At 53.6% G+C, this 21,570-nt stretch overlaps 1 protein-coding gene across 8 annotated transcripts in view; it reads right to left on the bottom strand.

Moving 5' to 3' along the window:
- The window catches only part of ZFYVE28 (zinc finger FYVE-type containing 28), a 121,114-nt gene that overhangs the window by 64,159 nt on the left and 35,385 nt on the right, over nucleotides 1-21,570 (bottom strand). For 7 of the 8 annotated variants that reach the window (XR_011437642.1, XR_011437641.1, XR_002807200.2 and 4 more), the window contains exon 2: nucleotides 5,010-5,150. Coding sequence is in view for 5 of the 8 variants with exons in the window: in XM_023638494.2 (XP_023494262.1) it covers nucleotides 5,010-5,150 (141 nt within the window). In the remaining 3 variants the exon portion in view is untranslated. Of the gene's footprint in view, nucleotides 1-5,009; nucleotides 5,151-5,358; nucleotides 5,460-21,570 lie in introns of those variants that run through there. The other variant, XM_070264038.1, reaches the window with a different exon arrangement.

Raw genomic sequence — 21,570 nt, 5'->3', positions numbered from 1 at the left:
ACCAAGAGCATGATCTATATAAGAAAAAATAGATAAATTGGGCTTCATCAAAATTTAAAACTTATGCTCTTCAAAAAAACTGTTAAGAGACTGAAAAGACAAGCCACAGACTGGGAGGAAATATTTGTAAATCATCATCTGAAAAGGACTAGTGTCCAGAATATATAAAGAACTCTCAACAGTCAATAAGAAAACAACTCAATCATTCCTGTGAATTTATACACATGGAGACGCCGTGCTATCACGAGCCGTCCCTGCCTGTCCGAGGAGCCAGTCAGCTCTCCCAGATCCCCCTGGCCTCCTTCCTTCCTGGGACACAGCTCTTGGGACCCCACGTCCAGACATCTGACCACAGCCGTGCCCAGGTGTAGACCATGGCAGACAGGAGGCTGGGATGTGCAGTCTGGACGCATCAAGGACCCTTCTGCTCCCGGAGAGCCCACCTCTGCTGTGGTGGACACCAGTGCCTCCAGCATGGGGAGATTCAGGTAGCGTCCCTCGCCAGGTGTGGCCATGTTCACACAGCACACCTCCAATCAGCACACCGCAGATCTACAGCAAGGTGCACCTGCTCCCACCAAGACCCCATTCACTGGCTACACCCAGGCACAAGGTCCATTAGCACATTTTGCCATTTAATTTTCTTCACTGAAGCATCTAAAATTATGCTCCCTTGACAGTGAAAAGTGAGGGTATGACTTAAGAGGAACAGGTTGATGAGAGAATTCACCCCAGAGCAACTCCAAGCTCATGGGCATCATGACATCCAGATCCAACCGTATCGGTGTCCCAGGGCCACCATGACAAAGCAGCACACCCGGCGGCTCGAACAGCAGGCATTTATCTCCTCACAGGCCGGAAGGCTGGACATCCGGGATCAGGGTGTGGGCAGGGCTAGCTCCTTCTGAGGCCTTTCTCCTTGGCTTGTACATGGCCATCTTCCCCCGTGTCCTCACACGGCCGTCCCTCTGTGTGTGTGTCTGTGTCCTAATCTCTTCTTCTTATAAGGACACCAGACAGACTGGATCAGGGCCACCCTAATGACCTCATTTTACCTTCATTATGCCTTTAAAGACTCTGCCTCCAAATGCAGTCACATTCTGAGGCATAGGAGTTAGGGCTTCAACATACGAATCTGGGGGGAGACACCATTCAGCTCATAACAACCCAGGATTCATTTCATCCTACTGAACCAACAGCATGATTTCTTAATCCTTTATGGTTTTCTGAAGCAAAAAAGAAAACAAAAAACATGCAAATGTCATCAGAAACCATTTGCATACTCATGTGTGCCCCAGTCCACAGTTTTCCCGAAGCACAAAGTTTAATTTATACAAAAATGCATTACTTAGATTCCTTCTAACTGGAATTAGCATCCACCCAGTTCATGCTGCTCCTTTCAAATCAGGCCTACGTACTTCTCACAGCACGAACTCTCTTAAGAACAGGAGGCTGCTGTTTACCGAGCATCCATGATGTGCCTGGCATCAGGCTACAGACTTCATCTAAAAGACCCCATTTTGGGGGCAGAAGCGTTCAAAATACTACACCCCAGCATGGCACCAGCCTGTCCAGCTAACCCATCATGCCCTGAGGAAGACGAGGCTCCCAGGCCAGAAGGATGAGGCTCCCTAAAAGTACTCTTGCCCCAGAGCCAGAAGTGCCACAGAACAGCTCTGAGAGCCTCGTGAACGTGACCCAGCCAGAGACCCACATGTGGACCCCTCCAGGGGGGCCTGAAGGTCTGATGGGACCCGGGAGGCCTGAGACGCCCCAGACAAGAGTACTCGGGGAAATGTCACGAAGGCCAGGGTCAGACAACTGGGATGAGGAGGAGAGCTCCTGCTGGCAGTCCTAAGCCACTGGCCCCAAGGCTGAGAAAGTCATGACCTCTGAGTACTTGGCATGGGGGTCCACATCCAGCTGGGAACTGACTCACAGACGCTGGGAAAATTGGGGGACAAGGGGACCAGCTAAATCTGGCCTCCAGTGATCTCCCCAGGACGATGGTACTCTAAAATCAAGGCCATCAGGTGGCCCGGCAGAGCGGGTTGCTGTCAGCTGCCTCCATCAGAGCTGCGCCTTTTAACTCGGGTTCACCAGACCTTTCCAGCTGCGATGAAACACACACCACCCCATGCTCACGGGCCTTTGTTCAAGCAGCCCCTCCCCGACTATGGTGACCTGCCAAAGCGCCTCACTCCCGCGATGTTGTCCACCCTCCACACAGGGGCAGAGCCTCTCTGAGTGACTGCTGCGGAATGAATGAATGAATGAATGAATGAACAATTAAATGAACAAGAAGCTCATGATAGTCAAATAGAATGTGAAGCAGGAGTGAAAATTAGAAAAGACAAAATGCCCTGTCTCAAGAGAAATGTTAGAAACAAAAAACACTTCCCAACTTAAACATCTGAGCTTTGTAGCAACTCATGACAGAAAAGAACTGAGAACCCCTGACCCAACACAAGGAGCCCCACTGACTGGCCGGCTGGACAAAGATGTCATGGTGATGGATCTTTATTAGGTTACAGTATGTGCACGAAGGCATCCTTTGGGGCTCTTCCAACTCCTTTTCCCTGCGTGGGTGGCTGCATAGAAAGCCAGGATCCAGGATGCGTCGTGTGGAAGAGCTCTCACTGCAGGCCTGACTGTGGGCTCTGGGAGCCTGTGCGGGGCTGGCCCTGGGCTGGCGTCAGGAGCCCGGATGTCGGGAGGGCTCCCAGCACCCTGACAAATGAGAGCAGCTTCTGTGCCTCACCTGTTTGTGCAAACTATGTGGTCTGCGATGACACACCTTTCCTCCTGGGGGTCTGGAGTTGGGGACGTGCCGGGCAGAGGGGCCCACAGGACCAACCACCAGTGAAAGCCCTGGGTCTGAGTCTCTGACGGGCTTCCCTGGTGGACAGCACTCCACACGTGTTGTCACAACACGCCGCTGGGGGAATTGAGCACATCCCATGTGATGCCATGGGAGAAGATTCTGGAAGCTGGCGCTTGTTTCCGCTGGACCCACGTGCCTTCTCCCTTCACTGATTTTGATTTGTATCTTTTCATTGTGATAAATCTTAGCCGTGAGCATGACTATATGCTGGGTCCAGTGTGTCCTCCTAGTGAAAATTTGGGGGAGGTCTTGGGGACCTGACATAGGAGTCTTTAGAGAGGAGTGAGAAATTAAAGATGCTTGTGTTGTTCTGAGTGTGAGATCCTTGTGGCTAATTTGTATGACTTGTTTCTCGACCCTTTTGAAGTTGCCTTGTCCACATCTAACTCCAGAAGTTTTCCTTTCTTAGATGTACCCTGTCAAGGCTATCCAAAGCACTCAACTTGTTTGGAGAGAAGGGAACCCTCATACACTGCTGGTGGGAGTGCAAACTGATGCAGCCACTATGGAAAACAGTATGGAGATTTCTCAAAAGACTAAAAATAGAAATACCATATGATCCAGCCATCTCATTACTGGGTATCTATCCAAAGAACTTGAAATAAACAATACAAAGAGGCTTATGCACCCCTATGTTCATTGCAGCACTATTCACAATAGCCAAGACGTGGAAGCAATCCAAGTGTCCATCGCCCGATGACTGGATACAGAAGACGTGGTATATATACAATGGAATACTACTCAGCCATGAAAAAGACAAAATTGTCCCATTCGTGATCACATGGATGGACCTTGAGGGCATCATGTTAAGCAAAATAAGCCAGACAGGGAAAGACAAACACCACATGATTTCACTCATATGTGGGATATAAACAAACTTATGGACAAAGAGGACAGTTTAGTGGTTCCCAGGGGAAGGGAGTAGGGGGTGGGCAAAGGGGTGAAGGAGCACACTTATATGGTGTCTGACAAATAAAAATGTACAACTGAAATTTCACAATGTTACAAACTATTATGACCACAATAAAAAAATAAATTAAAAAAAGCACCCAATTTGGTTTTCACCCCATTTGGTCAGTTTGTGTAAGAGGCAATTACAATAACCAGTGAGCTGGCCTGAGCAGGTTTGAGAGCAAACACAACCCACTCCTGGGGGCTGCAGCAGCTGATGGGAGTAGGCACGGGCGGGGGTGCCAGGGAGAGGCCTCCTAGCTGCGAGTGGTCAGCGTGCTGCAGGCACAAGGAAGGACATCCTCCAGTGGGAAAGCAGAGGGTCGATGGCCCAGCAAGTCAGGAGGCCCTCCCGGCCCCTCTAGTCCCTGAATCCTCCTGAGAGATGGAAAGGCAGGGGCTCCTGGGGGGGTCATTCCAGAAACCAGCCAGGACCTGCTCCAATCGCCCTGTCAAGGATTCTGTAAGAACCTAAGTCCTTCTCTAACCCCCTTGATGCTGCAGACACACGGGGAGACGTATGCCTCCCCTCACCCTGCCCTCTCTATGTGCTCTGTGATCTGAGAAGCACACCCCAGCCCCCACCACCCAGGGCAGGGAGGATCCAGGAGGACTTGTGGGCGGAATACATGGAGGACGTTCCAGAACTTTGTGAACGACCCTGATTGTCACTTGACAAAACCGTGCATCACGCCACATGCTCTCGTGCTGGTAAAACCTTGTGAACATTTGGTAAACTGGGAGGATATTACCAGCAGGGCTTCCAGGGCCATCTCTGAATTCTGCAGCAGGAGCTCTGGGCGCCTGAGGCGGCAGAGTGAGAGCCCGTGCTGCCCTGCCAGCTGTGAGCATGGCCGCAGCAGGCCGTCCCCTGGCCTCTTCTGGCTGAGACCCTGGTGGCTCTTCATCGCCCCCACCTCCCCACCCCTGACGGCCACTCTCCAAGGGTGTCCTGTGCAGTCTGCCACTTCCAACCAGGCTCTTTCTCCCACGCTGTTCTGCTCGAGACTGACCCTCCTCCCGGGTCCAGTATTCAGCGGGACCAAGAAAAGCCCCAGCTCATCGAGCCCAACACCTCGCCCAGGCCGACCCTGAGATGTCCTTAGAGGGTGCGAGCAGGTGAGAAAGCCTCAGGTTCACCAATAACAGGCGCCTCCGCCCCACGCCCACTCACCTGGCAGGAGCGGAACTGGCTGACGAGCAGCGTGCACCGCTGCGGGTCCTTCCGCCCGTCCAGGCTGTCCAGCTCGGCGGCCACCTGGTTCAGCTCCTCGTCCGCATAGTAGAACTGGGCCAGCAGCTGCGGGTCCGACCTCTGCAGGGGAGAGAGGCACAGGGAGCTTGAGCAGGTGACAGCCCTCAGGCAGGAGGCGGGAGAGCAGCCGGTGGCGGCTCTGTTCTCAGGCCGGAAGCCGAAGCCGGTGGCCATAGGGCCCGAGTCCTCAGCTTAGGACACAGCAGCAGCGTGGTTTCTCCCTCCCGTTTCTTTCACAAGAATCTATGCTGCTCGTCTCGTGCCCTACCTGTCCTGAGTCCCTCTGCATCTCAGCCCATGGGGCTGTGCCGCTTCTGGGAAGGCCCCAGGGGACAGCGTCTCTGTGGGGAAGCCAGACATGGAGTTATACATGAGGCCAACCCTGTGGTTGGATGACTCACAGATAAGGGGCTAAGGACAGTGGGGTCTTAGGGGGCCACGGGATGATAGGATCAGCTCTCAGAAAGTAGTTTTTATTTATAAAAACAACCAAAATGATAAAGACAGCCACTGAAGGAAGTGGCCAGGACTAACACAATTTTACTCAAATGCAGACTTACAGACAGTGCGTAATAAGTGCTCGCCTCCCCTGCCCTCTGGAATCTTCTCAGCCCTTGGCCCAGTTTCTGTAGCGCCAGGAAACACCAGTGCTTCGTGGCAGGAAGCCCTCCTCTCACAGGGCTCACCTTCCACCAAACGCACAGGGTGTTCTCATTCTGGGTCTGGAAGCGCAGCCACCCACTTAGAGCAAAACCCCACTCCCGGCTCTGACCAGCTGACCCGCTCCCGCTCTGCTCCAGCCCCCCCAGGCTTCTCCTCCCACACACCAGCACCAGCCAGCTCACTCCCCTCTGGCCCGAGGGGCGATGGCGCATTCCTGGATCTGAGTTTCCAGGATTAGGAGAAGCCCCCAAACAGATTATTATAAAAGGTGTTCTTCATGATCATGCAGAGAAAGACAAAGGGGAAGGAAAGACACCAAGTCAACAAGTTTGTTCGCAAAATCACACACACACAGCTCAAAACCAACACTCAATTCCCCCTTCGTTCTACCTAAGAATTAGCACACGGTTGTGTTTATTACCGATATTTTGTTAACCATAAGATAACACTTTCATAATTTTCAGTCTCCCTTCTTCTCTCAACTTACTTCTCAATGACCCTGTCTTCTCCCTTCACTCTGGCATCTGCCCCCTCCCCTTCACGTGCCCTGTCCCAGGGTAGCTTTTCCTTGGCTCAGGGGCCTTGGTCCATCAGTGACCAACTCTGGGTCAGCTGGTGAGGCCCACCCAGCCCCCTGGGGTGGAAGTTAACCCCCAAATGAGGCTGAGCAGACCCACAGGGGTGGGGCGGGGCAGCCCATCTTCAGTGATTGGCCAAGATGTGAACATATGACCCTGGCAGGGTCAATGGGAGTCCTTCCTGGGACCTTTCACAGGAGGGCTGCACAGAGAAGAGCGTTCTCCCTTCATTCATTCACCCATTCATCCCGCCAGTGCTGCCTGAGGCCCACTCTGTCGGCGATACCGGGACGTGGGATGCTGGGGCATGGGTTGCTGGGACGTGGGATGTGGGGCGTGGCATAGGCTGGAAGCAGGCAGACGCAGACCCACCCCGACAGCATCCCAGCGTCTCTGCCTCCCTGGTCCCAGGAGCTGATGCGTCCCCTCCACAGGCTCAGCTGACTTGCCCGGGTTCCTGTCACACTCAGGAGGGTCACCAGTGACCCTCTGTGATGAAACGGGAACGAGGTTGGGGTCAGAGGCTGGGCAATACTTCTTTGCCTTCTTCCTGTCAGCTTTCTTGTCAGTCTTTGCTGACTGGAAGGAAAGAGGGAAGGAGAGGAAGGTGAAGCTCCAGAGGCAGTTCCCAGGCCTGCCCCCCGGGCCCAGAGCCCCAGGGTGGGTGAGGCCCCTGAGGACATTCAGAGGAGGGCCCGAGGCCGGGCTCTTTGCCTCTCAGATGCAGCCCCAGAATTCCCACCCAGCTCCATTGGCCACCAGCTCCCCGACCTTGGCCCCGGTTCCCATGTGCCTCATCCCAAGGAAGGAGGGAACACCTCGCACAGCACCTTGTCACCAGTTACACGGGGCCTCCCTTCCCAGGGAGGGGGCTGCAGCGAGGGACTGAGGCCGCCACCTGACCAATGATGTGTGGCAGACACCTCTGGTGGTGAGCGAGACACCCTGACACCGAGCTCAGGAGCTGACCCTGGTCACGACAGCCCACTGGGGTCCTTCTGGCCCCAAGCCCACCAGCCCCCCTCACAGCAGTGGCGTGGGAAGGTGGGGAACATGGGCACAGTGGGGACGGTCCCACAGCAGACGCCTGGCTTTGACCCAGCACCTTGCCCCGAGCTGGCCTGACGCCCTGCCGGCATTTGTTCCTGCAGCCCTGACCACTGCTCGACGACAGGACACCATCTGGCCTAGAAAACAGGCCAGGCACTGAATTAGGGCACTGGATGAGGACACCTCCAGGAAGCTGAGTCTCTGCTCTGAGAAAGGGGGCACGATGCGGGGGGGCCACACCCTAACCTGCCCAGAGAATAACTTGGGATGGGTCTCTGCCCTGGCACCAACCCCCTCACCACATGTAACCAGACCTGAATCCAAATATTCACACCAACTGCGCCGGTGAGCTTGTCCCCCTCTGCTGTAGGCTGTGCAAACCGCAGCCAGCAGAGGCAGAAAGGAAGGAAGGCTCAGGAAAGGCTGAGGGTGCTGGGGTGCCAGCTGTCAGTTAGAGCCCTGCCTCTTACACGCTCCCATCCAACCTGGCTGTCCCTCTCCGTGGGCCCAGGAGGGGACTGAGCCTCGAGAACGCTTTGCTTGCACTAGGCCCCTCAGCTCACACACACACCTTCTTCTGTGTTTTGGAGAGATTGACAAACAACTACATGTGTGAACATGTGGGACTGTGTGTGGGGGTGAGTGATAAGTGTCATGCATGTGTGTACATGTATGGCTATGTGACGCAAGTGTGCCCCACGTGTACACATGTAAGTGCACGTGTGTATGAGTGTGTGCATGTGAGTATGGATACCTGTGTATGCAGCTGAGTGTGGGTGTATATGTGCACAAATGTGTGTGCACCTACAAGCATGTGTGCTTGTATACACGTGAATGTATGCATGAGTATGCATGTGTGAGGGTGCACGTATATGCACTGCATGTGTGTGCACGAGTATGCACATGTCAGCGTGTCACACAACTGCAGTTGTGCATATGTGTGAGTGTGTGTGCACTGGGTACGTGTGCACACATCTGTGTGAATACATAAATGTGTGTGCCTAAAAGCATACATGAGTGTGTGTGTATGAGTGTGTATGTGTGTGCAAGAATGTGACTGTACATGTGCGCAGTCTGGGGAGAGAGACTGGGAGATGAGGAGCCAGCTGATACTCTAAATGGTGCCTTCACCCACATTCCCCACCACGCCTGGAGTCAAGCGCCCCCACAACCCTCCATTATGGCCCATTGGGGGCCCATTTCCCATCCTGCAGCCTCCTCTTGGCTTTGGGGCAGAAGCTGGGGGGAGGGAGAGAAGTTAGCCCCGACAGAAGGACCAGACACTTGTTTTCTGAGCCCCCAACCAAGGGGCTCACTCTCATGCCTTCAGGGCCTGGCAGCCAGCTAGATGAGGGGAAGACAAAAAAGAATAGTGGGGCCTGTGGAGAACTGGAAAGGGCAAGCCTGCCCCATGGAAAGAAAACGGCACCCAGTACTGAACGCCCCCAACGCCCCCCCAGACTTGCGTAGGCTCTAAACGTCTCCACGACCAGGAGGAACAAACGTTCTCCAAACTCTGCCTCCTGCTTCCCTGTGAAGGGCATGGGGCATGTGGCACAGTCGTCACCTGGGAATCCACGCAGTCTTACTTTGCTTTGATTTCAGTAAAGACCTTCAAACCAGACCTACAGCTGTGTGGCAAAAAGAGAACTGTACCCACACACACATAAAGCAGAACAAATTAGAAAATTCAGAATTTTTTTTAAAAAAACTAACCATTATCTTTATTCTACTGAAACACACATTTTAGAATTTTAGTTATGCCCTGAGATGGTTTTCCAGCCACTCAGGACTGGTATTTCCAAGGGAAGAACCAAAAGCTCCCTGTCCGTCCAGCAGCGCGGCCTGTGGCAGGAGGAGGGTCTTCGTCAGTGAATCAGGCTCGCCCCCAGACCCCAGGCGCGGTGTGAGATCAAACCCCCAGGCTGGGTCCCGGGCAATGAATTAACACAACTGACAAAACTCAATTTGTGCTGATTAACAGAACCCAAAGGAAAAATTTGGGTGCTAAATTTCCATTTCTAAGTATGCAGAGTATGAAGTGAATAATGGCAGTCCCCAACTGCTCATCACTCAGATCTAAACTGGTCCAGCAGGGCAGGGTCTCTCTCAAGTCAGCTCGCAGGCGGGACTGATGAATGAAAGAAGGTAACATTTAGGAGCGTGACAAACTGTCTTTCATTGATTTGACTCAGCCAGCTTTATTCAACACCTTAAAATTAAATTTTAAATTAAACTTTTTAATATCCCTAAATAAAATGTCCACAACAAACAGAATCAATTGATATAATTGGAAGAAGTATTCACCCTATTTTGAAATAAATATTGTAAGAGAAGAAGTTAGAGCCCAGTAGGAATGTCTTTTTTTTTTTTTTTTTTACTGAGGAAGACTAGCCCTGAGCTAACATCTGTGCCAATCTTCCTCTACTTTGTATGTGTGTTGCCACCATAGCATGGCAAATGAGTGGTGTAGACCTGCGCCAGGGATCTGAACTGGCAAACTGGGGCTGTGGAAGTGGGGCACACTGAACTTAACCACTACACCACAGGGCCAGCCCCAGGAATGTCTTTTAAAATCATACTATGTCAATATTTCCTCAAAGATAAATTCACAGCAGTGAAAGTTTTCACTGTTTCAAGAAGACAAAAGTACATCATGAAGAAAGGATTTAGCTTAGGCGGTTACACGACCAGTGAACAAGCAACCTCAAAGAAGGCAGGAAAAAATACGCAATAACAAAGCAGCACCGAAAAGTTCAAAAGTGAAAAAATTGACTAATTCAGGACTAATTTTGTTAAGTTGATTAAACTATTCACTCATCCAAACACCTGTTCCATGATGTGGGATGAGGACTGGGGGTGCGGATGCAGACGTGGGGAGTGGGTGAGGAAGCAGAAGAGGATGTGGATGTGGATGTACATGTGGATAAGGATGTGGATGCAGACATGGGCTGCAGGAGGCAGATGTGAGCTCAGAGCATGCCCTCAAGTGTCTGTCTGAGCCAGGTATGTGACACCGAGTGTTCCCCAGCAGGTATGAGGCTGGCCGGCTGGGCATGAACCATGAGCTGCCCCCAGAGGGGCCAGCATCCCCAGCCCTGTGCAGAGCACCACTCACGCCTCACCGGGTACCACCCAGCACCCTCTCTAGGGTGGCACCATACAACACCTCTAACCCAGACAAGGAGACTGAAGCTCATGAAGAAAACTAATGGCCAAGTCACATTGCTGATATGATGGAGTCAGAAATCAGCTGGTCTTACTCTAAGGACTCTTGGGCATCCTCGTGGGAAAGAGGAGGAAGGGGTAAGAGTGACCAGGGTGGGATCCTTGTCACGCCTCTTGCTTCCCTAATAAGAAATAAATACTGCAGTGGGAGGAGCTTAAAAGGACACCTTGTCGCTCCAGGGCAGCAGTATCACAGTCTCAGCCAAGCTCCAGGAGGGGAGAAGAGGAGGAGGCAGATGGTAGGACAGGCAGACAGGACAGATGGCATGGCCAGACCAGAAAGGACTGTCCCCTCCATGCCCAGTGTAAGCCCAGTGAAAGAGTGTAGCCCAGGGGGCCAGTGTGGAGTCTCAGCCCCCCACCCACCACCCTCCCCCCAGCAGCTTTCCCAGGACATGAGCTGGGCTCTGAACACTGGTTCCAAGACAGACCACCCCAAATGCCCTCTACCACCCAGGTGGGCTTCAGCTGGACAGAGCCTGGAGAGCTCAGGGGTGAGAGCTGGGTGCCTAGGGAGCCAGCCCAGGCCCTGGGCCTCTCTTGGACCAGCTTTCCAGTAAAGTCTTGGACTCCCTGTTGCAACGCCAAGAATCCGAGAGCACTGCAAAAAGACCAGAGAAAAGCCTCTGGTAGAGGCACTTTGAATTCGGCTGCTGTCCTCTCAACTGTGCCCCCATAGCCAGCTGATCCTTAGGCTCCGGGCATGGAGAAGCTGCCCAGGCCATACCAGACTGTCAAGGAAACCCACGGAGCACTGGTCCCCAGGGCCAGAACCCCTCACTGCCTCCCAACATTGACCCAAGCCCTCCTGCAGGTCTCCACCACCCTTTTGTCCCCACCAAGGCCTGGTGTCCTAGGATAGCCATGACCCATCTCCCCAAAGTTGGCCTTGTCCACGTCAGTATGCCCCAGGGGCTGCCAGGCGAAGGCCCTGCTGATCTAGCAGTGCCACCAGCCACCCCTCAGGAGATCTGGCACCCCAGAGAGGCACATGCTCCTGTCGTCACATGATGGCAGCCCTGCCGTCCAGCCCATCGATGGCTGGTGGCTGGTTACTCCTGCACCCATCCCCACTCAACTGCCTGCCTTCTCTACCCAGAGGTGACGCAGACAGCACACCCAGTCAGCAGGAGGGGCTGGCAGGCACTTTGTCCCCCCACCACCAGCCAGAGCTCCTACAGGCTGCCCCTCCCGCCCCTGCTCTCTCCCTAGGTACGGAGCTGAGCCCTGGACACATCACCAACCCCCTGGTCCCCTCGACCTGCCCAGCTCACCTGGTCAGGGGGCCCAATAGGCCAGCTGCTTCCTCCTGGGGCTCAAGAAGCCTGGCAGAGCTTGGTGGTCTCAGGTATTGGTGGGCGGGGCTTGGGTGCAATTTAATCACAAAGATAAGCTCTGAGAGCTGTATGTGTGTCATCCAACTCCCATAATCCCCCACCCCCGGAGGAGGTAAGGGCTACTTCCCAATTTACGGAGGGGACAACTGAGGCTCAGAGAGGTTCATCAGTCCACCCAGAATCCCACATCCAATAAGCAGTCCCACCTGTCACTCGGGCTCCCTGACAGAGGGGGGTCTTTTCCCATGACTCAGCTTCCCTTCTGGCTCCTGCTGGGTGATAAGGGCCTTGGGCTCTGTGGTCAGCTTGCACAGACACCACATGTCAACTCTACATACCAGGGAGCATCCATCCACCCTGGGAGGCTGGCCTCAGCCTGGGCTGCAGATCAGGGGATCCATGCTGAACCCCAGGACCCACCCACCCCAGGCAGGTGCCCGTGGACAGTCAGCCAGGCCCACACGTGCCTCCAGCCTGACCCAGAACCACAGAGGGCCTGTCCTCAGTTGTGTGGGGGCCAGCCAGGCCACTGTGAAACCTGCTGCCTCATGGGCACAGCCTTTTGCAGCAAAACACCACTAAATGCTTGCCCGGGAAAGGCTGATGGCTTTATGTTCCATTCACATCACCCATAAATATTTTATCCCTACAGGATAATAACAGAAACAAGCCATTTTGATAATGTGTTTAGAAGAATGAAGGGCCCAGCACAGCATGGGGAAGAGTCTACGGCCCAGATGGCGAGAGGATCCAGGTGGCACGGAATTTAGAAGATCTGTGCTGGACGTGGGTCCAGGGTGAGCTCCGGTTCAACCTGGTTCTGTCAATTCCTGGGCAGTGACCTTGAGCAAGTCACTATCCCTGCCTCTTGAGGTGCATGAAGTACCCTGGGGGCACACTGACACTCAAGTCTGTACCTGGCGCAGTCACAGCTGTAAGTTAAAACGATGGTGGTGGAAGCAGTTGTGGATAAGTAAGGAATAAGAAGCTAAGTAATGACACCATTCCTGATAGCATCACCCCGCCCACCACACACAAAGTGGCCCGTGGTCTCCACGCCCAGCGCTGTCCCCAGAATGTGACTGGCCACACCCCTTGGTCCTGCCGACAGAGTCGAACGGGGAACCTCAGCCCGCAGGAGGCAGCGAGGACAGTTAGCTAGAGCAGATCGACCCCTCCACCGCCCCGGCTCCCACGTCTCTGACTTGGGAGCCCCAGATCGGGGACAGGTGCAGCCACTGGGCCGTGGGCGTCCTGCCCAAGCCCCCTGAGTCCTGCCCGAGCCCTCCCGGAAGTAAGGCTGGAGACAGCGCCGCAGTAGGACAGGGAGCCAGGGGCGGGGCGCAGGGCGGAGCGCGGGGCACTGAGGGCGCAGGAGGCGGAGAGTGGCGCTGGGGCTGAAGGGGCGAAGCAGAGAGAACCCCAGTGAGGGCAGAGCGCAGGGCGGCGCACTGGGGCGCAGTGGGCGGAGATGGGCACTGGGGCGCAGGGCGTGGCACTGAAGGGCAGGGGGCTGGGTACTGAGGGCGCAAGGCGAGGCGCGGGTGTCCAGGTGAGCCCGGAACGGCAGCTTTTGGGAAGGGCGCAGGCTGCGGGGGGCGTCGCTGGCAGGAGGAAGAGGCGGGGGACCGAACGCTGGGGGATTTATCTCCCGGAGCAGGGCCGGGTCACCGGAGAGTCGGCTGGGAGAGTGCAACGAGTGAAGGCCTCGGGGCCACTGTCCGTCAAGGCCGGGAGGTCCGTGGGGTCCAGGAGGGAGGAACGCAGGTGGGACAAGAGGCCAGCGACGGGCAGCCGGAGAAATGCAGAAGGGCAAGGATGTCCCGCGCCTTCTCAGGCGCACTTGCAGCGGGGCATTTTGAACCGCTCACTGCCTCCGGGTCAGGTGCGCGTGTGTGCACGTGTGTGCCCGCATGTGCACTCACACCCTGGCATCTGCCTGCCGGAGCAGAGCCTCTCAGCCCCGCTGTCATGTGACCCGCTGCCTTCCAGCCTCACGCAGGGGTCTGGGCGGGTCAACCTGCCCCCTGCAGAAGCCCTCAGCGGCCAGAGCAGGCCCCTCCCTGCTCCAGGTCCTTCCCCTAATCTCTGACCCCTCAGAGTGGGCTCTGGCCCATGTGATGTGGCTCTCCTTACTTTAGCTCAAAGGTGGCAGAGCGATGGCTGGCTGGGCTTGGCTCCTGGTGGTCCAAGGGGCCAGCCCTCCTCAAGCTCTCCAACTGGGGGCCTCGGCTGGACTCTGGGTCAGCAAGATTAGAGAGTCACTTCTGATCTCAGAATACCTCCATTGAGCCAGCTGCAGAATGAATTCTGGAAGGAAAAGTGGGCACACATGTTTGTTCCCTGGCCCCCGTAGTCCAGACGCGGGGTGGGGATGCTCCCCTCTACTCCACAGGATGGTTCCTATGACAGGGGAAGCGACCCCTTCTGGTAGCGACAAGGCACCTCCTCCTCAGTCAGGCAAGGCAAAGACAAACACCATATGACTCACACTCAGGAGGAAACCAAAGTGAGCAAATTAACACAACCCAACCTCACAGTGAACAAAGATGGCCCTAGCACAGCTCCCCAACACGTCAATGGAAGGAAGGGTCCTGGGGCTGAATGTGGACACCCACAAAGGAGGCAGCCACATCTTAAAAAGATTTTGGGAGGTGGGGGGTGGGGCGGGGATGCAAGTTGTAATTAAATCCAGGGTCCAGTTATTCCAGAAAAAAATAGTCCTGAAATCTTACCCACACCTAAGAGATTCACGTGTAAATACTGAGATGGATTTAGAACCTCATTAAATCTTTGTTTAAGGGGCCAGCCGGTGGTGCAGCGGTTAAGTTCACACTTTCGATTCTCGGCGGCCCAGGGTTCGCTGGTTTGGATCCCAGATGCCGACATGGCACCACTTGGCGAACGCCATGCTGTGGTAAGCATCTCACGTATAAAGTGGGCATGGATGTTGTTAGCTCAGGGCCAGTCTTCCTCAGCAAAAAGAGGAGGATTGGCAGCAGTTAGCTCAGGGCTAATCTTCCTCAAAAAACAAAACAAAACAAAAAAACTTTGTTTAAAATACATTTATTGCCCTAACCAGTGTTGCCCAAAATGCTGTTTTATAAGAACCTGTTTATGCAAAGCTGACCACCGGCCCCCCTGAGGTGAGCCCAGGCCTCCTCAGCAGCTCCCCAGGTGATTTGCTAAATTCCTGCCCTGAGAAGCTGTAGATTTTAGGACCGGTCTAGCCATCCCATAAACCAGCCCCTGCCTCTGCTTTCTCGCCAAGTGGCGTTTCTCTCCCAGCAGAGTTCATCTCATCCATGGTAGAACCACGGCCAGCTCGGGGGGGCAGGGCAGCTTCCCCACTGCTGGCCACTCGGGAGGACAGCGAGCAGCAGCCCAGGAGAAAACCCTCCAACCGCAGAGGGGCCCGTTCTGTGCAACCAGAGGCCCTCCCCCTTGGGGCACGGAGAGGGGCCCCTTTGTCACCTCGGTCTAGTCGCATCTGGAGATAGACCCCACTGTGAGGGGTTGCTTCTGGGAAGCAGGCCTCTGGCCCTGGGACAAGGCCAGGTTGGCCCCAGGAGGATGAGATGCCCCTGTTGCTCTGGGACCCTCCCTCCCAGGGGGAGCAGCTGGGCATGGGGCTCTGCGACACCCCAGATGACAATAGTGGCCTTGGCTGCAGTATGTTCTGTGAGCCAAACCAGACACAACGCCTGGAGACAATTGAGCATCTAGCACAGGGTTTCAGAAGGAAAATGAATTCTCAAATAATACCCCCAATCAAGTACTGTATATACAAACGGAACACCAATAATACTGACTGCAGGAAACTGAGCGGCAGCAGCTGCAGTGGGGCCATAGAGAAGCTCTTCCGTAACCGCCGAGGGAAGGAACACGGGGTGGTGACAGTTCTCGAGAGGGAAGTGTGCGCTGCGTCACCAAATGGAACAAACCATACCTGACAGCTGGGCTCTTAAACTGCAGGAGACCTCATTTTTGAACTTCAATAGGTTTAAAGGTTCTTTAAAATGCATTTTATTTTTAAAACTATTAAATAATAAACTTGTTAGGATGCCAATCAATTCTGTTCCCACACTGCTAACAGCCACGGGACAATGTCCAGGGGCCCTGGGCCTTCGGGGTGCCACCCTTCCACACCCCCCTTGCAGGGACAGAGTCCTGAGCTCAGCCCACCTGGCCGACAGCAGCCCAGGGAACAGGGCGGGCTGTGCCGTCTTCTCAGCTTCTAGGACAGTGGAAATCTGCTCGTGGGACGTGGAAACTTAAATGGCTTATTTGTGAATTATTATTCCTCTCCTTCAAAAAGGATTTGAGGTGACTCAGAACATACGTGAACCGAGCCGTTTATTTAATCAGAGGAATAATTAAAAGGCCCAAATGGAGGTCCCAGGTTCTGGGCCAAGTGGATTACAGCAGGTGGGGTCCAACGGCGGGCCAGGCTACACTGGTCTCTGCTTTGCTTGCTCAGGCCTGGGGACCATGAGTGTCCCCCACTCCTGGGCACAGCGGCCCCACAGGGCTGAGATGAAGTGGATTGGGAGAAGCCAGCCCCACCCCTGCAGGGGGCCCCCATCCTGGGCCAGCTTCACCTGGGTCCTGGGAACATGCTGCTCCAGGAAGGACATGGAATTCCAAGTCCACCACTGGGAGGACCTAAGAGTTGGATGTCACTGGAAGCCAGCACCGAGGGAGGCCTCGCTAGTTGAGCAGGTGGTATTAACACACGGTTCTGGACCGCTTCCCCTTGAGGGACCCAAGGACTTAGAAACCCAGTGTGGTTGCTGCCGCCTCCAACCCAGACTCTGACCACACCTCACCCAGGGCCACTCGGGTGGGTGCTGCTCCAGGAAGGTCCATGGACAAGCAGCTCCAACAGGTCGGATGACAAGCCCAGCCACCCTTCCCAAAGGAGTGTAATCTTGGCTTTTAAAAACAGTTTTATTGAGATATAATTCACATCCCATAACATTCTCCCAGTTAAACTATGCAATTCAGGGGTTTCTAATATATTCACAGAGTTGTGCAACCATCTCGATGATCTAATTTTACAACATTTTCATCACCCCAAAAAGAAACTTCACAGTCAATCACCAGTCATGCCTCCCCCAGCCCCTGATCTACCATCTCTGTGGATCTGCGTCTTCTGGCACTTACATTTCATGTAAATGAACTGTGCAAGATGTGACCTTTTGTGTCTGGCTTCTTTCACATAGCATGTTGCCAAGGTTAATCCATGTGGTAGCATGTGTCAGTACTTCATTCCCTTTTGTCACCAAATAATATTCCACTGTGTGGATATATGACATTGTTTATCCATTCATCAGATGATAGACATTTGGGTTGTTTCCACCTCTGGGCTATTATGAATAAAGCTGCTGGGAACAAATTTTGGTGTGGACATATGATTTCAGTTCTCTTACACATATACCTAGAAGTGGAATTCCTGGGTCATACGGTAACTCGGTATTTAGCTTTTTGGGGAACCGCCACGTTGTCTTCCAAAGCAGCTGCCCCATTTAGCAGTCGCTTCACAGCAGTGTGTGAGGGCTTTGGTTCCTGCACCCTCGCCAGCACTTGCTATTATCTGACTTTTTGACTCCAGCCATCCAGGTGGGTGTGAAGTGCTATCTCATTCTGATTTGCATTTTCCTGACAACCAATGCAGAGCGTCCTTTCATGTGCTTGTCGGCCATTTGTGAGTCTTCTGTTTCCTACTAACTTTGCTCAGTGACCATTCTTTCCACAAGTGAGTGAAGGGTGCTGAAGCCACTGTGCTCTCTGTCTGACCAGATCTGCTTTCCCACGGCCACGGAAATGTGCAGTCCAGACTGGGCCTTCTGTCTGGTGGGAGGAGGGTCCCCTCTGCCACAGCCAAACTACCTCACCAAAGCTGTGGGTGGGTGTGGACTGGGCAACGTGGCAACTTTGTCATGATTAGGACCCAACTGGCCATAAAGGAAGTCCTGGGACTAGGCAAATGTGCTCCCATTGCCTGCCCTGGGATCCCAGAAATGTTCCCTGCCCACCTGCAGTGGGTTGAAAAGGTAGCCCCCCAAAGTGCACTAGGAACCTGTGAATGTGATTTTCTTTGGAAAAAGGGTCTTTGCATACAGAGGGAAGGTAAGTATCTTGAGATGAGACCATCTTGGATTATCTGGTGGGCCCTACATCCAATGACAAGTGTCCTTGTAAGAGAAGGAGAAGGACACACAGGGAGCAGGCCACGGGAAGAAGAGGTAGAGACTGGGGTGGTGCGTCTACAAGCCAAGGAATGCCTAGAGCCCCCAGAATCTGGAAGAGACAAGGACTAGATTCTCTCGGAGCACCCAGAAGAAACCAACCCTTCCGACACCTCAATCTCAGACTCAGGTCTCCTAACGTGAGAGAATAAATGTCTGCTGTTGCAAGCCAGCTACTTTGTGGCACTTGGTCACAGCAGCCACAAGAGGGGAATCCGCCCTCCCCACCACCACCCCCACCTCTATCACCTGGATGCACCATGGCACAAGTGTGTGTGTGCGGGGGTGCCTTCTCTTGGTTGTTTTGGGGGGACTGAGAAATCCTTCTTCATTTTCCAACTTCAGTCCATTTATCTTGTGTACTTGCCCTGAGCAGTAGCTCAGCCCAAGGCCCTACAGACACACCCCAGTGAAAATGACCATGGTTCTGGGTCCTGCAGAGCTGTCCTGGCTGCCCCAGCCCATGAACAGGGGTGAACCCGGCTCACATGCCTTGGGTCACACTTTGGTGCCACGAAATTCGCTACATGTCTCCTGGTGACTCCAAGAACAGGCGTCTCTTTAAACAAATCTGTCACTGCAGGGGAAGCACCAGCAAGACAGAGGTAGCCCAGACCTGATGGCCCAGAGCCCAGAACCCACCTGTGAGAAACAGGGATGGGACCAAAGTGAAGACTCATCTCCATCCTGAATTCTGTTCAACGTGGCGGCACTGCTGTGGGACCCTGTGCGGCGCCTGCCCGTGGCGCTGGGTCACACACATCCCTCCACTGCAGCTCCTCCCCCCCTCCCACGCCCTCATTCTGATGGCCTCCCTCTAACGGTCCCACAGCAGCAGGATGCACATCTGTCCCTGGCCCGTATCCACACATGGCAGGTGTTTCTATCTCCAGTCTTTCTGTGTGATGCAGAGTTCCAGGTGGTTCCACGAAAAGGACGAGGTGCCCGCTGTCCACCAAAGTGCTCCAAAGGAAGATGACCGGGGTCTTGACGTGGAACATGGATGGAGATGTTTGCAGCACAGCTTCTGAGCCTGGCTCTTCCTGTCACTCAAACCTGTTAAGTTTCAGATCCAGCTCCTCACGGGGGAAAGGGGGAGACTTTGGAGCCAGAGAGATGGAGGAGGGGGATTTTGTCTGGGGAGTCCAGTGGGGAAGAAAGGGGGCAGGGAATAGGGACACAGCAGGGAGAGGGCAGAGGAGTTTTGGAAACACAGAGTGGCCCCTGGACACGCCGTCCAGCCAGCTCCTGGCCTCCAGGCTGTCCAGGGGGGAGAGGCGGGGCCTCACGGATTCATTCACTCAGCCTCCCACACCTGCTCCCTTGGCTTGTTCTTTTGTATTGTGGTTACTGTTCGATTTATCAAATAATGCAAACAAAATTGAGAAGCGCTTGACTTACACGTTGCCCATCATTAAAGGCACGGATCAGAAAGACAATTAGGACGATTCCATCGTTCCTTAAAAATAGCCATCCTGAAGGAACACCTGCTCTCACCAACGTGCTGTTCCAGCAGAGGAGAAAAACTGTTTGCAGAGTAGTCCGGGCAAGAGCTTATACTAGGTTTGCACACATTTTTACAGGAAAAATATAGACGGATGTTCTGGAAGCTCGACATATGGCAGAAGAGAACCAAATGGGCGCCCGCTCAGAAAAAACAAGGAACAGATCTGCGGAAAAATACTTCAGATGCAGATTCACAAGTCAGGGTAAGAAACAAACAAATAAATAGTAAAAAGACTCCTTTCAACAATAGTGGGCAAATAATTAAAACTCTTCTCATGAATCCCCGCAACAGTAGCAAAAGCTGAACGCCCTGTGGGCTCCTGTCCCAGACCCCCGGTGCACCCACCTCACCTTGATGGAGGTGACAGGTGCTGGCCCTGCCATCGCCCTGCAGACAGAGGTAGGGAGAGGCAGGGAGACCACACAGCTCACCAGCTGCCTCCGGAAGGTTTGGGCTGAAGCAGGGACCCTGGCAGGGCAGACCCCGCATGCCAGGCCATCCTGGAGCAGACAGAGCAAGCGTCTAGAGAACGCAAACTGCACCTAATGACAGAAGGCAGGTCGTGGTCGTCTGGGGACAGAGGTACCAGACCAGGGACGCCCTCTCAGTCAACATCAAACAAGGGGGCTTTGAGGACAAAATCACAGGGCAGGGAACCTTCTTAAAGAAAGACCATGCCTTGATAGAGTATATTAAGGACAAAATTATTTTTTAATATTATTTTTGCTTGTAAGAAGCTTAGAAATTCTGAAAACCGTAAAGAAGAAAACAAACATCTCCCAGAGCAGAAACACTGTTAGCCCCTTGGTCTTCTGCCCGTGTGAATCTGGGAACATAATTCTCATCACCCCAGGCCCCCGAGCAGAGGATGGCAAACCCGCACCAGTGGACACACACACGTCTTGGCAGAATGTCACGTTCCTCACAGAACCCCTCGAAACACTGATGTTTTCAGTTCATCCTCAAATCTGGAGACGACTTCAACACCACCGCAGTGGGCCCCCTCCCGCCCACAGGTCCTCAAGAGCACCTTACTCTGAAAAGCAAAAGTCAATGTTTTTACCATGAAATTATATCTGCACAGTCACAGACAGGCTGTCTTGTTCCTAGGGTCAGCCCTTCCAATCTGGAAAGAGCCACAGGGACAAACAGAATGCAATTAAACAGAAAGAACCAGCCAGTGGCTCTGGGACAACGCAGAGCCCATCCGGGAGCAAACTGATGACCTTGGCCTTGATGGGGCAGCTGGCAGCAAGGACATGCGCTGGGACAAGAAGCAGAGGAGGACGATCCCCACCCTAAGAAGGCAGCCACCTTTACAGGTCCCTGCAGAGAGCTACCTGTCACCTCCCACCACAGGTCAAGATTTGAACCCAGACCCCTGAGAATGGCCACCCAGAGGCAGACACCACGGGAGAGCAGAGCCGGCCTTCCTCTGGGGGAATCTGACTTTGCCACAATGGATAAACAGCCCTGACGGGTTCTGAGGAGGGTGGATGGGGAATGAGAAACGCCTAAAACCCTTCCACTAGTTTTCTAATTTTCATGTATAGAAGTGATATATGATTGGTATAAAATTGTCTTCCAAAAACACAGGAAATATTAAGAAAAAAAGAACTACCTATAATCATTGCCACCAGAGAACACAACGGCAGCATTGTGATGCACGTCCTGCTGAACTGTTTTCCAGCCTATAAGTACGTATGTATTTTCAATAAAAATTGAACTGTATTTCACATTCTGTTTTTCACCAGTTCTCTGTGTAGCACACAACCATGGCTGCAGACTTTTCATTACACAGTAGCATAATTTACTGTTCAGCCTCACCACGAATGACGCTTTCAAAGGCAAGGCCATGCTGTGTTT

The sequence above is a fragment of the Equus caballus genome, chromosome 3 (assembly GCF_041296265.1).
Source record: "Equus caballus isolate H_3958 breed thoroughbred chromosome 3, TB-T2T, whole genome shotgun sequence".
NCBI classification, from domain to species: domain Eukaryota; kingdom Metazoa; phylum Chordata; class Mammalia; order Perissodactyla; family Equidae; genus Equus; species Equus caballus.
This window is presented reverse-complemented; position numbering and strand designations above follow the sequence as displayed.